This window comes from Esox lucius, chromosome 19 (genome assembly GCF_011004845.1).
Source record: "Esox lucius isolate fEsoLuc1 chromosome 19, fEsoLuc1.pri, whole genome shotgun sequence".
In the NCBI taxonomy this organism is placed as follows: domain Eukaryota; kingdom Metazoa; phylum Chordata; class Actinopteri; order Esociformes; family Esocidae; genus Esox; species Esox lucius.
The window spans coordinates 12977082-12990666 of record NC_047587.1 but is presented as its reverse complement, the minus strand read 5'-3'; the positions used below and the strand labels follow the sequence as shown (position 1 = coordinate 12990666).

Below are 13585 nucleotides of genomic sequence, written 5' to 3'. Positions count from 1 at the left end.
GCAGAATGCTCTGGGTTTACTGTTACTGATGTCCACTAACAACCACACACAATCATTTGGGTAATTTCACTTTAATATTGGTTGAAATCATGGAAATAGCTTTCAGTTGTCCTAGAACATATGAAGATAAGCTTCTAAATCTAAAAGTCTAAATAGTTGTTATATAGAGTCCAGAGGTTCCGTATCCATAAAACATTGCGCCGTGCGTTCATGTGGAAAGTTGCTTTGTTAAATTCAAGGAAAGGAGACACATTCAAGTCAGTGACATGACACAGACTCAGATCTCACCTAACATCGACAAATCAATGTGCTTTAGTGCACCTGATAAGACCCAGCACGCCCCCGGGCCTTCAGCAGACCAGGGTTTTTGTTTTCCACGACAGGTGAGGTCAGCGGTACCTCCGTTGATTTTCTGGAAACGGAAACATTGCACGGCGCTTTGATCAGTACGGGTAAATGTGAGGTCATAATGGTGAGTCGTTATGATAAATCAGTGTCACAATCACTGCATTGAGTAAGACACCAACGAGGCCACTGTGTGTTAATACCGGGGCCCTGGTACACTCACATTATCATACAGTGGGGAGAACAAGTATTTGATACACTGCCGATTTTGCAGGTTTTCCCACTTACAAAGCATGTAGAAGTCTGTAACTTTTATCATAGGTACTCTTCAACTGTGAGTGACGGAATAATTAATTTGCATTTTATTGCAAGTATTTGATCACCTACCAACCAGTAAGAATTCCGGCTCCCACAGACCTGTTCGTTTTTCTTTAAGAATCCCTCATGTTCTCCACTAATTTCCTCTATTAACTGCACCCGTTTGAACTCGTTACCTGTATAAAAGACACCAGTCCAAACACTCAATCAAACAGACTCCAACTACTCCACAATGGCCAAGACCAGAGAGCTGTGTAAGGACATCAGGGATAAAATTGTAGACCTGCACAAGGCTGGGATGGGTTACAGGACAATAGGCAAGCAGCTTGGTGAGAAGGCAACAACTGTTGGCGCAATTATTAGAAAATGGAAGAAGTACAAGATTATGGTCAATCTCCCTCAGTCTGGGGCTCCATGTAAGATCTCACCTCGCGGGGCATCAGTGATCATGAGGAAGGTGAGGGATCAGCCCAGAACTACACGGCAGGACCTGGTCAATGACCTGAAGAGAGCTGGGACCACAGTCTCAATGAAAACCATTAGTAACACACTACGCCATCATGGATTAAAATCCTGCAGCGCACGCAAGGTCCCCCTGCTCAAGCCAGCGCATGTCCAGGCCCGTCTGAAGTTTGCCAATGGCCATCTGGATGATCCAGAGGAGGAATGGGAGAAGGTCATGTGGTTTGATGAGACAAAAATTTAGCTTTTTTGTCTAAACTCCACTCGCCGTGTTTGGAGGAAGAAGAAGAATGAGTACAACCCCAAGAACACCATCCCAACCGTGAAGCATGGAGGTGGAAACATCATTCTTTGGGGATGCTTTTCTGCAAAGGGGATAGGACGACTGCACCGTATTGAGGGGAGGATGGATGGGGCCATGTATCACGAGATCTTGGCCAACAACCTCCTTCCCTCAGTAAGAGCATTGAAGATGGGGCGTGGCTGGGTCTTCCAGCATGACAACGACCCGAAACACACAGCCAGGGCAACTAAGGAGTGGCTCTGTAAGAAGCATCTCAAGGTCCTGGAGTGGCCTAGCCAGTCTCCAGACCTGAACCCAATAGAAAATCTTTGGAGGGAGCTGAATGTCCGTATTGCCCAGTGACAGCCCCGAAACCTGAAGGATCTGGAGAAGGTCTGTATGGAGGAGTGTGCCAAAATCCCTGCTGCAGTGTGTGCAAACCTGGTCAAGAACTACAGGAAACGTATGATCTCTGTAATGGCAAACAAAGGTTTCTGTACCAAATATTAAGTTCTGCTTTTCTGATGTATCGAATACTTATGTCATTCAATGCTAATTAATTACTTAAAAATCATACAATGGGATTTTCTGGATTTTTGTTTTAGATTCCGTCACTCACAGTTGAAGAGTACCTATGATAAAAATTTGACTTCTACATGGTTTGTAAGTGGAAACCTGCAAAATCGGCAGTGTATCAAATACTTGTATATATGTATGTGCCTATGTTTGGACTGTAAGCACCTAGTTGGGATTTCAACAGGACGTGTTTCCCGGTGGATGTGTCCTCCTGCACCAGAGGCTTTCTGAGCTGTCTGGTGGCCATCTGAGTCCCCAGCTATGGGACTGTTCACCTGACCACTGGGAGGGCAGAGGAATCAGAATCAAATTAAATCTCAGTTAAATCAGTTCAGTTCAACAAAATCTAATCTAACTCAATTGGTTCAGTTTCTAAATGATTTTGTGTTCTCACAGGAAGCAGCACCCATGGGGACTGACAGCCATTAGTCCCTTGCTCAAGGACACACTAGTACATCAGTAGCACTCCAGTACTACCTGAACCTATAGTCTGGGGGTAAGCTCTGGCCCATTCTGTAGAACGCCCTGGTTTTTGAAATCTGCTTCTGGAGGTCCCCCACTGAACAGCTGTACCCGTTGAAGATGTAATCAGCAAACAGCAGCTTCCCTCGGATGTACATCTACAGAATGAATGAAAAGAAACATGGTATAGATATATCAATATGTCAATCAAAAGAAACATCACTTACAGTTAGTTTAGAAACATTTTACCATCCACACAGAGTGGAAATGTGTCTTTCACTGTCAATTTATCTCTATCCCTCTAGCTTGCACTCAAACTGTCTGATGTTTTGTCTCTCTTCATACCTGCATCTACATCCTGATCTGATCGGAATTTGCTAAGCAGGTGCTTAGGAGATTGTAGCCTTGTTAAATATGACACAATACAGAACTCAATTGTTTCAGTTGTAAGACTTTTATCCTTTAATTCCGATCCTATCTAGACCCTGCCAGCTGTCTGCCAGTCATATGATAACCTGGTATCAGGTTTCACTAAAGAAGAACCTGTTAACCTGTTTACTGTTAGTCTATAGCAGCAGCTGTTCCTGTCAGCCTGCAGAGTCCAGAAGGGTCAATTTCTCCCAAACAGGCTTACTCAAAGCCCTTTTCTGCCTTGGGCGTATTCCAGCCTCATACTTCCGCCTCACAGGTCAACAGCACGAGAGAGGAGATCCTATAGATTCAGAGAGAGAGTGGTCGAAAGACAGAAATGTTCTAGAAGTCCCGGCAATGAGGTCATGTGTCAACCTTGTTTATGGGTTTTAAATATGGCTTTGTTTGTGTCGGAATGAGAACTCTCAATTAACAAACAGAAACGGGCCATTACTGCCTCCCACGCCTGTTTTTGCCTGGTAATGACCTAGGAAACAACTAAAAAGAACTGGGGCTTCGGCTAACCTGTTGTGGGAGAAAATGTAAGAGAATGTGTGGTGCTATGTGTCTAAAAAGGACGTAATGTCACGCTTTTATTCATCAGTCTGGCTAGTGCATCTGTCAAACAGTCACAGCAGGTCTTTAAATATTGCAGTATTGACGATAGTTTCACTCTGTTGAGTTGAGTCAGTCTTTCCCGTACGAGTCTCCAAGCCATTGCAGGTTATTTTCAGTAATCAGGCCCTTGAGTTCTTGGAATGATTACTTAATGTACAGCAGGACACGCGTCACAATTACATAATTATGTCAAAGCTTTTTGAAATACATTCTTTGCTGCCATCTACAGGAGCATTAAGATATCAGCGGGCTGGATTGACCAGCCCAATCTCAGTTCTTCTGCTTCTTCTTCCCCTCAACTCTGTAGCAAACATTGTGGACCTTTCCCCATGACACCGCTTATACTCAGAGCAAAAAAGGCTGAATATTCAGAGACTTCCCCTTTCACCACAATAGTCACTGTTAAGTCACTTCACATCCATGCCACAAACTGTTTGCCCTCCTACCATCAGACAGGTCTCATCGTTCTCGCACCAGCAGGCTCAGGAACAGCGTCTTCCCATCTACTGTAACCCTGCTGGACTCAGTGACCCACAACATCACTAACCATAACCACCCACCGCTTAGTACTGCCTCTCAGGCACCTTGTTGCACTACTCCCTTGTACTACCAGTCTACCTCAGGGACCTCATTGCTGTTTTCCCTACATTTCAGTTGCACATGCCACCTTGCACCTTCAGTTTGCCTGCTTTGCACATTTGCCATTGTATTTGCTTTTTCTTTTCTTCAGATGCTAGGTAGACATGTCTACCTCGTTGCTGGTCCACATTTTACACCTCCAACTTTCTCGGTTGCACAGTCAGAATGGCCTTTTGTACTTGCATTTGCCTAATCCCACATCTATTAATTCCTGCTTGCACATACATATACTTAATACTTGTAAATTTGTACATTTTCTGCCTTGCCTTATTTTGCTCATTTAGAATTGCCATTTTGCAGTGTATTTGCCTTCATTGCACATCTATACATTCCATTTGTAACATACACTTGTAACGTACCTAATACTTCTTTTATTTGCACATCTGGTTAGATGCTAACTGCATTTCATTGTACTGTACTCGTACTGTTAAATGACAATAAAGTTGAATATAATCTTATTATGCTGCTGGTTCATGCTGTTTCTCTTAATTTCTTTTTAGTTTTTTGTGAAAGCAGACAGGCATATCTTGATTACAACACAATATAGACTTGCATGCACATTATCCCTAATGCTAATTCTTAAAACATGAATTTACATGCATTATGCCTCTCTGTTTCTGTTTGCTGCTGGCCCATTTCTGTTTGCTGCTGGCCCATTTCATAGAGAGTTCTCAGAATTTCTCCTATATTTTTACGTCACCAAAACATGGCGTCCGTTCTAAAACCTGTCCCAACTCAGGTTTTATTGCTGTCTACATCTATTCCAACCAGACATTTGACAGTTGAGAAACAGCCAATCCTTGACCAATCAAAAAGTTGACCACAGATGAAGCTGTGCAAAAACATGATACACAAATGTGAAATACAATCGTTAAATTCAGGATTTAACTGTAACTCTAATTTCTGTAAATACAAACCCAGAAATGCAATATTAGTCAGTTCTTGACAAATAGCAGAGATTAGATTACAACCCCTTTTTTCATTTGTAGATTAAGAATGTCTTTTTACATTGTGTGCAATGCATTTGTGGTCTGAAAGCTAACAGACAAGCTGTCCAGGTTAAGAGATATATTTCTTTCCCAACTGACCAGAAACATCCCCGGGGCAACGTTGTGTCTCTGCTGCAGAAGTGCATTATGGGTGCCAGGGCAGGTCTTCCCTGCAGACAACTCGTACCTCACCAGGCGGAACGAGTCCAACTGACTCTGTAGAGGGACATAGTCGAGCATGAAATGGTTGCACCCCCGCCCCAACCAACCAGTGTAATGCCAAGTAATGTCGAAACCAGTTAGGGTGGAATTATCATCAACCTGATAGCATGGCATTGTCCTGTTTCTGTTCCTCCTCTGGTACAGCCGATCAAGCAGCCCCGCGTCGGGTTGCGATGAGGTGTGGAGAGCGAAGAGGGGGGTCACGCAAACCACCAGGATCTGTTCGCTGTGGGGGGGCTGGCCCTGGATGAAGGCATCATACTCCAGGTCTGTCAGGAGTGGCATCAGCCTGGAGCTACAGTGGCACCGCCTGTGGTTCGGTCCCTCTTCCCCCAGAAGAATGGCCCTGAGCTGGGCAGGACACGGTCTGGAGGCGCCGCAGGGGGTGGTGGATGGGTAGTGGTGGGTCAGGGCAATAGGGTGGAGCTCTGGACTGCGTCTCAGGTTCCCTCCAGAACTGGGGGGGATGGGAGATGTTTTCATAAGACAAGATGCAAGAAAGACAATTAGAAGTAGAAAAGGAAGGAGGAGGTGAAGAATGACAAGGTGGAGGAAGTGGTGGAGGAGGGGGTCATGTCAGGGGTTGTTTGGTTCTTACTCCAGTTTGATGTCATTGTGGATTCTGGAGGTCCCTGGCTGGCAGAAGTGAAGAAGCTCCACTCTCTTCTCCCCTCCCTTTTTCTTCTGAGTTAATGTCCTGCAAACAGAGAAAATGAGTCAATGCTCTGCAAATAGCAAGAGGGAGTCAATGACTTGCAAAACAAGAGTCAGTGTCCTGGAAAACAGAGAGGGAGTTAATGACCTGCAAACAGAGAGAGAGGGTGTCTATGTTCTGCAAGCACCACATCCTCCATCATAATCTATTATCGAGACATTCATATAATAATCAGGACATCATCCATTCGTCATTTTAACCAAAAAAGTATCATCATAATCACCAGCATATTATCCACAGAGATAGGGAAATAATAACACATATCAAACATCATGTTACCGTGACAACTTGAAGGTGGAACCAGGAAGTGGGACATCTGCAGGTGTGGTCAGTGGCAGGTGTCTGGGGTTGGTTTGTAGCTCTGTGCTGTCTCTATATTTTAGACCTATTGTACTGTCTGACATTTCTTTGGTGGGGTTCAGAGACCCAAGAGGGGTTGATTGGATTACTCTCTTCTGTCTGGGCCGAACCAGGCCATCTGGCATTCGTTCCTTATCTGGGCACTTGATTCCTGATCAAGACCAGAGGACAATCATGACATCATGACAGAGGTTAAAATGTATATGAGACTCCAAATCAGAATTCACAGAGCATTTAATTTCATATTTGGACTACTGGCTTCAATTCTTACGAATACACAGAACAGTTCAAGCAATTTCTCCATCCATCACCACATACATCCACATCAGTATACCAGAACCGTCTGCAGAATCAGAATGTCATTAGTTAGTACACCAGAACCATCTGCAGAATCCGAATGTTGTTAGTACACCAGTACCGTCTGCAGAATCAGAATGTCATTAGTTTCTACACCAGAACCAGCTGCAGTATTATAATATCATCAGTCAGTACTCCCTCTCCAAAACCATCTGTAGAATCAGAATGTCATTAGTTAGTATACCAGAACCGTCTGCAGAATCAGAATGTCATTAGTTAGTACACCAGAACCGTCTGCAGAATCAGAATGTCATTAGTTAGTACACCAGAACCGTCTGCAGAATCAGAATGTCATTAGTTAGTACACCAGAACCGTCTGCAGAATCAGAATGTCATTAGTTAGTACACCAGAACCGTCAGCAGAATCAGAATGTCATTAGTTAGTACACCAGAACCGTCTGCAGAATCAGAATGTTGTTAGTACACCAGAACCGTCTGCAGAATCAGAATGTCATTAGTTAGTACACCAGAACCGTCTGCAGAATCAGAATGTTGTTAGTACACCAGAACCGTCTGCAGAATCAGAATGTCATTAGTTTCTACACCAGAACCAGCTGCAGTATTATACTATCATCAGTCAGTACTCCCTCTCCAAAACCATCTGTAGAATCAGAATGTCATTAGTTAGTACACCAGAACCGTCTGCAGAATCAGAATGTCATTAGTTAGTACACCAGAACCGTCTGCAGAATCAGAATGTTGTTAGTACACCAGAACCGTCTGCAGAATCAGAATGTCATTAGTTAGTACACCAGAACCGTCTGCAGAATCAGAATGTCATTAGTTAGCACACCAGAACCGTCTGCAGAATCAGAATGTCATTAGTTAGCACACCAGAACTGTCTGCAGAATCAGAATGTCATTAGTTAGTACACCCAAACCGATTCCTTTCCCCCTCATTGACTGACCTTTTCTTGTGGGGAAAAACGTTTTTTACCTGTGCAGTTACGATAAAACTCCAGCCAGTCGTCCAGGATCTTAAATACTCTCCTCTGGAGTCTTGTGAGCTCCCGTCCTGCCCGACCTGCTCTCTGGAACGGACATGGTTTTTCCAGTTTCGCCCTCACTGGGCCCTCACTGGAATGCACTGGTCCCTGAAACACAGAATAATCTGCGGTTGGAGAGGTGAACGCCACCCCCTCCGTCTGCAGACAGGCCTGTGGGACACAACCACAAGTCACACCGTTCACCGGTAGGAATTCACCCATCACCAACACATTTGCTCAGTCAGAGATAGATCCTGGACCCAGAGGACAGGCAGGCTTAGTGGAAAAACTATTAACATAGCATGTCCGCCCAGAACTAGGCTTAGCGTGTTGATGAATGTAGCTTGTCGTGTTTGAAAAGAGCTCTTTGAAACAACATATGGTGGATATCACATTGCTTTGTCCTGACCGTTGCCTTCGGAAGGACCTGGCGGGAGAGCGGAGACAGCGGGAGCTGGACCATCTCCTTCTGACCCCTGAAGACGAGGAGGGCGCAGGTGCCACTCAACAGCCGCACAGAGATCTGATCAGACACCTGGTGGAGAGGAGCACAGGGCATCTTCATCTGTCCCGGCCTAACCTGAAGGTAACAAACGGATGGGAGGATAATAACCTTTTTCTGACATGTGACTGTGGTGCCTTGGAAGCCCTTGGTTTACAGCATCTGTCAGGGCAACATACGGCTCTTAAAAGCCAGCACTGAACCCAACACTGTAGGGTTGAATTGCATATTGGGAGGGTCAGGATCTGTGGATCCCTGGATTTCCATTCTTTTACGGGGGTTAAAATGTACCTGTCTGTAATATTAGGTGGATCATGACCCCTGTTCCCCACAAATCTACGCCCCTGGCGAAACCTTCTCTGGAGATTGTTTCGAAGCATCGCTGAACCAGCATGTCCTTCTGGAAGGAAATGCGGTGAACAAAGCGGGACTAATGTCCATCACGTTCCTGTTGCTTTCACTAATGACATGACAGTATTTGTTCGCGTTAAGTCAACACAACTTTTGGAAATATTTGTAACAATAATATTTCTAATAAACGTGGAGTATTTGTTTGAAATAATTTGACATGTTTTTGTTGGTTTCATATTGAGTCACTGGAGTTACATTGCATCGTTGGTGTTTTTCTTTCTCCGCTCTCAATTTCATGATATCCAATTTGCAGTTATTGCCTTGTTACAACGCCACAACACACGTGGGGGATAGTTCCCTAAAATCGGGTCATTGTCCAAATTCTTATAACGTTAGCCTGACGTTACCCTTTTATTTCCAGCACAAGCGTCAGTGAAGCCATGCATCTGTCCATTCATCGATTCATCCTGAGTACATCCCTACGATGTTGGACAGCGCCGGCTGTGCCATTGTGTCTTTCCCACCTGTATAGTCACGCCGTCCTTTAACATTGTGCCAGTCCGACCCGGCCAAGTCCACTTCTTAGTGACAGCTCCGTCAGGATTGCTCGTCCGCCCACCGTTCTGATCCCACAAGGCCGTCACAGCACTGCTGCGGAGAACAGAGTGGCGGGGGGGGGGGGGGGGGGGGGGTCTATGACACAGATCACGGGACACAGTAGCTACAGCCGTAAGTTGAAGTACTTAGGCCCATTCCCTCGCCAGAGATCATGTAACATCCATCAGAGGCATAGCTCTGCCCCATTAATCCACCATTATTACAAGCTTATCCTTTCAGACACATAAACACTCAAGATGACTCCCCTGTTTTTCAGAGATACCCAACCGAATGCTATGATCCTGACTAGTCTTACTAAGTTGAGGTGGTCAGTGTGTGTGTTTAATCCACATTTTTGTGTACTTGTGTCCTTACATGTTTTGATTTCTGGGTCAAATGCATGTGTGTTTGCGTGTGCTGTCGTGGAGGGTATTAACCTGAGAGGATGGGTGACAGTTCCTCTTCCTGAAGCAGTAACGCTGGCCAGAATAACAGGGTTGATGTGATCACTGAACACGTTGGTATAAAACCCTCCACAGGACAGTGCAGAGTGGCTGTGACACACGGCCACCTGACCAGAGATGTAGCTGGTGGAGTTAAGGGTCAAAGTGTCTTCATGAAGAACATAATAATTACTTCCTGTCTGCATAGGTTGACCAGACGTCCCGGTTTGCCCGGGACTGTCCCGGTTTCAAGCTGGGTGTCTCGGACCCCCACAAATATCTGTAAAACACAAACCTTTCCCAGTTTCTGACATTCACTACCAAATTGTCCCAGTTTTCACCACAAAAAAATAAATAATAATAAGCTAATGATAATACTGTACTGTTTCCACATACCAGTCTGAGCCAAACAAACAACTGCGTAGAACTGCGTAGCAACAATTCTCATCAAAGCTCAAAGCTCCACCAACCACAATCACGCATTATGATCAACATGCGTGCATAAGCGCATACATGTGCGCATGCGTTAACAAGCTGTTAGACAAGGGTCCCAGTTTGGAGGTTTGAAAATATGGCCACCCTATACATACTAGATTCTATTATGAATGCACTGCTTACTGAACATTATTGCAACATATATCAAAGGACTAGTTTTATCTTACAGTGTCCTCTAGTGTGTAGTTGCTTTGATTCCTGACATTGGCTCATTTGCATACTAAAATGGTGCCTCACCTGTCCCCATTTTTTTTTTATCCAGAGAAGGCAAATTTTTTTCACAGAGCAGCTATAACATTATGACTAGCTGCCTAATATTGTGTAGGTCCCCATTTTGCTTCCAAAACAGCCCAGACCCGTCGAGGCAAGGACTCCACTAGACCTCTGAATGTGTGCTGTGGTATCTGGTACCAAGACGTTAGCAGCAGATGCTTTAAGTCCTGTTAGTTGCGAGGTGAGGCCTCCATGGATTGGACCTGTTTGCCCAGCACATCCCACAGATGCTCGATTGGATTGATATCTGTAGAATTTTGAGGCCAAGTCAACACCTTGAACTCGTTGTTGTGTTCCTCAAACCATTCCTGAACCATAATGCGCCCTGCTTTGTGGCAGGGCGCATTATCCTGCTGAAAGAGGGCAATGCCATCAGGGAATACCGTTGCCATGAAAGGGTGCACATGGTCTGAAACAATGCTTAGGTAGGTGGTACGTGTCAAAGTAACATCCACATGAATGGCAGGACCCAAGGTTTCCGAGCAGAATATTGCCCAAAGCATCACACTGCCTCCGCTGGCTTGCCTTCTTCCCATAGTGCATCTTGGTGCCATGTGTTCTTCAGGTAAGCGACCCGCAACCCGGCTATCCACATGATGTAAAAGGAAACGTGATTCATCAGACCAGGCCACCTTCTTCCATTGCTCCGTGGTCCAGTTCTGATGCTCACGTGCCCATTGTAGATGCTTTCAGCAGTGTGGTCAGCATGTACACCCCGACTGGTCTGCGGCTACGCAGCCCCATATGCAACAAACTGTGATGCACTGTGTGTTCTGACACCTTTCTATCAGTACCAGCATTTACTTTTTCTGCAATTTGAGCAACGATAGCTTGTTTGTTGGATCAGACCACACGGGCCAGCTTTCACTCATGTGCATCAATGAGCTGCCCATGACCCTGTCGCCGGTTCTCCGCTTTTCCTTCCTTGGACCACTTTTGATAGGTACTGACCACTGCAGACTGGCAACAACCCACAATGGCAGCAGTTTTGGAGATGCTCTGACCCAGTCGTCTAGCCATCACAATTTGGTCCTTACGCTTGCCCATTTTTCCTGCTTCTAAAACATCAACTTTGAGGACAGAATGTTCATTTGCTGCCTAATATATCCCACCCACATTATGAGCACAGTCCAGTAGTCATAATGTTATGGCCGATCAGTGTGGTTCTAAATATAGCTTTTTTGGGTTGTAGGCAGAACTTTGGGGGACAGGTTCTCCTACAGCAACAACTAAAGAAAAATTATGGAACCCTTTTTGTATGGTCCTTTTTTTTTTCTCCAAATACTGCCTACTATTTAGAAAGCAAGTACAGTTGTTTGGACAAGATCAGGTAGAGAGCAGGTAAGGATACTAAATGAACGAGGATCCATCATTGATACCGTAGTGTAGTTTCTGTCGCGTTGAATTATGGTCCTCCTGGTTCATCTCTGGTATCTGTGGCATTGTCTTCCACAGTGAGTATGGCAAACCCTGTGGTCCTGATTCGACTTCTCCATATCCTCGTCCTCCTCCTCTTCCTCCACCACCACATCCTCCTGTCTTCTTCTGGTCCTTAATGAGCGGCTTGGCGTCTCCATAGTGACGGAGGATCGGCGGTCTGTTCATCCCTTTCTCTGCTCGCTCCTTTGTCTGCAATTTTCTGTATTAAATGAAGTCATACTGAATGAAAAAAGAGGGCCACCTTGTCATGAAGCGAGAGGTCACACGCTCATTGAGAAATGGACACACTCAAAGTAATTGAAAGAGCTATAAAGCTTGCATGGGAATACATTCTGTTGGTGTAAAAGGTGAAAGAAAGAACAGAATAGAAAGAACAGAATAGAAAATAATGGAATAGAAGAGACTACAATCAAACACGAAGGACTAGAATGGAATAGAACTGAATAGAATGAAATTAAATAAAACTGATATAAATACATTTGGCAAATAGGTTAATGCAATCTAAATGTAATTTAAACGCACAGGGGAAAGATAGCACATTTCCTAATTGCCTCTCAGCAAAATAAGCCCAAATTTAGGCTATTATTTGTATGTGTATTTCAGACTATGTTGAAGTAAAAATTGGGGCATGAATGGATGTTATCATCACCAAATACCTCCGGCAGAGCTACTGCGACTACCACCACTGATTGCTGAATGCTATTTGTGCAATCAGCTTTTACACTTGCAAGGTAGCGTTTATCACTTCTCGTGATGAGGACTGCTTTTAAATCTCATGCCTCTGAAACAGCCATATATACTGCCTTAAGAGGGTATATTTAGATCAGCCTCTCCACATTTTGTTCTGTTATAGACTTCATTTATAATTAATTAAATATATAACAAAGCGAGAAAAACTTAAATATCTTGTGTATATGAGTATTCCGACCCTTTGCCATGACATTGCAAATTGAGCTCACATGTATCCTGTATCCTCTTGATCATTGTTGAGATGTCTCTCAACTTAATTGGAGTTCACCTTTTGGCAAATTCAGTTGATTGGACTTGATTTGGAAAGGAACATCTGTATATATAAGGTCTCACACTTCACAGTCTATATACAAGGAAAAAACAGGGAGGTGACCAAGAACCCAATGGCCACTCTAACATAATTTCTATGCAGTGATGAAAGAACCAGTCAGAAGGACAAACATCTCTGCAGCACTCCGTCAATCAGGCCTTTATAGTAAAGAGACTAGATGAAAGCCACTCCTGAGTAAAAGGTTTACGACATGCAGCCTGAAGGACTCTGAGATCATTAGGAAAAATATTATTATGTTTCATTCTATTCTGTAGAAGCCGACTCTGATTTAAAAAAGTGGATATTCATCTAATTCCTCATCATTTGAGAAGGCCAAAAATCCAATTGTTAGGCCTGAATGCCAAGTTAAACAACGTTTTCCATCCAATCTGACAGAGCTTGAGTGGATCTACAAGGAAAGAATTCAGAAACTGATGAAATCCAGGAGTGCTAAGCTAGTAGCAGCAATGCCCATGAAGACTCAAATATGTTATTGCTGATAAAGGTGCTTCTACACAGTCCTGAATAAAGGGTATGAATACTTATGTATATGAGATATTTCCGTTTTTTTATACTCAATAAATTGTTACAAATTTCTATAAACAGGTTTGTGCTTTTTCATTACGAGGAACTATGTGTAAATTGATGGCCAAAAAAGGAATAAATACATTTTAGTCATTT

The 13585-nt window shown here is 44.0% G+C and overlaps 1 protein-coding gene across 2 annotated transcripts; it reads right to left on the bottom strand.

Annotated features, from left to right (window-relative positions):
* Positions 1-16: 16 nt before the first annotated feature.
* Positions 17-9203, bottom strand: LOC105021809 (uncharacterized protein C3orf20). Of its 2 annotated transcripts, none has more exons than XM_034288237.1 (10): positions 9121-9203; positions 8153-8278; positions 7695-7914; positions 6320-6551; positions 5924-6022; positions 5425-5782; positions 5203-5319; positions 2462-2604; positions 2150-2266; positions 17-412 (listed from the first exon to the last, which is right to left on the bottom strand). In XM_034288237.1, exons 1-10 carry the CDS (start codon positions 9145-9147, stop codon positions 313-315), a joined length of 1539 nt encoding a protein of 512 aa, XP_034144128.1. In that variant the 5' UTR covers positions 9148-9203; the 3' UTR covers positions 17-312. The 2 variants fall into 2 exon arrangements, with proteins under 2 accessions (XP_034144128.1, XP_034144129.1); XM_034288238.1 differs by having other exon boundaries at positions 7695-7851.
* Between the last annotated feature and the right edge of the window lie 4382 nt (positions 9204-13585).

Coding starts and splice junctions, on each gene's coding strand:
- LOC105021809 (XM_034288237.1), bottom strand. CDS start 9,147: ATGTTAAAGGACGGCGTGACTATACAG. Junction 7,915..8,152: donor AGGTCCTTCCGAAGGCAACG/GTCAGGACAAAG, acceptor TGTGTCCCACAG/GCCTGTCTGCAGACGGAGGG. Junction 5,783..5,923: donor CACAATGACATCAAACTGGA/GTAAGAACCAAA, acceptor CATCCCCCCCAG/TTCTGGAGGGAACCTGAGAC.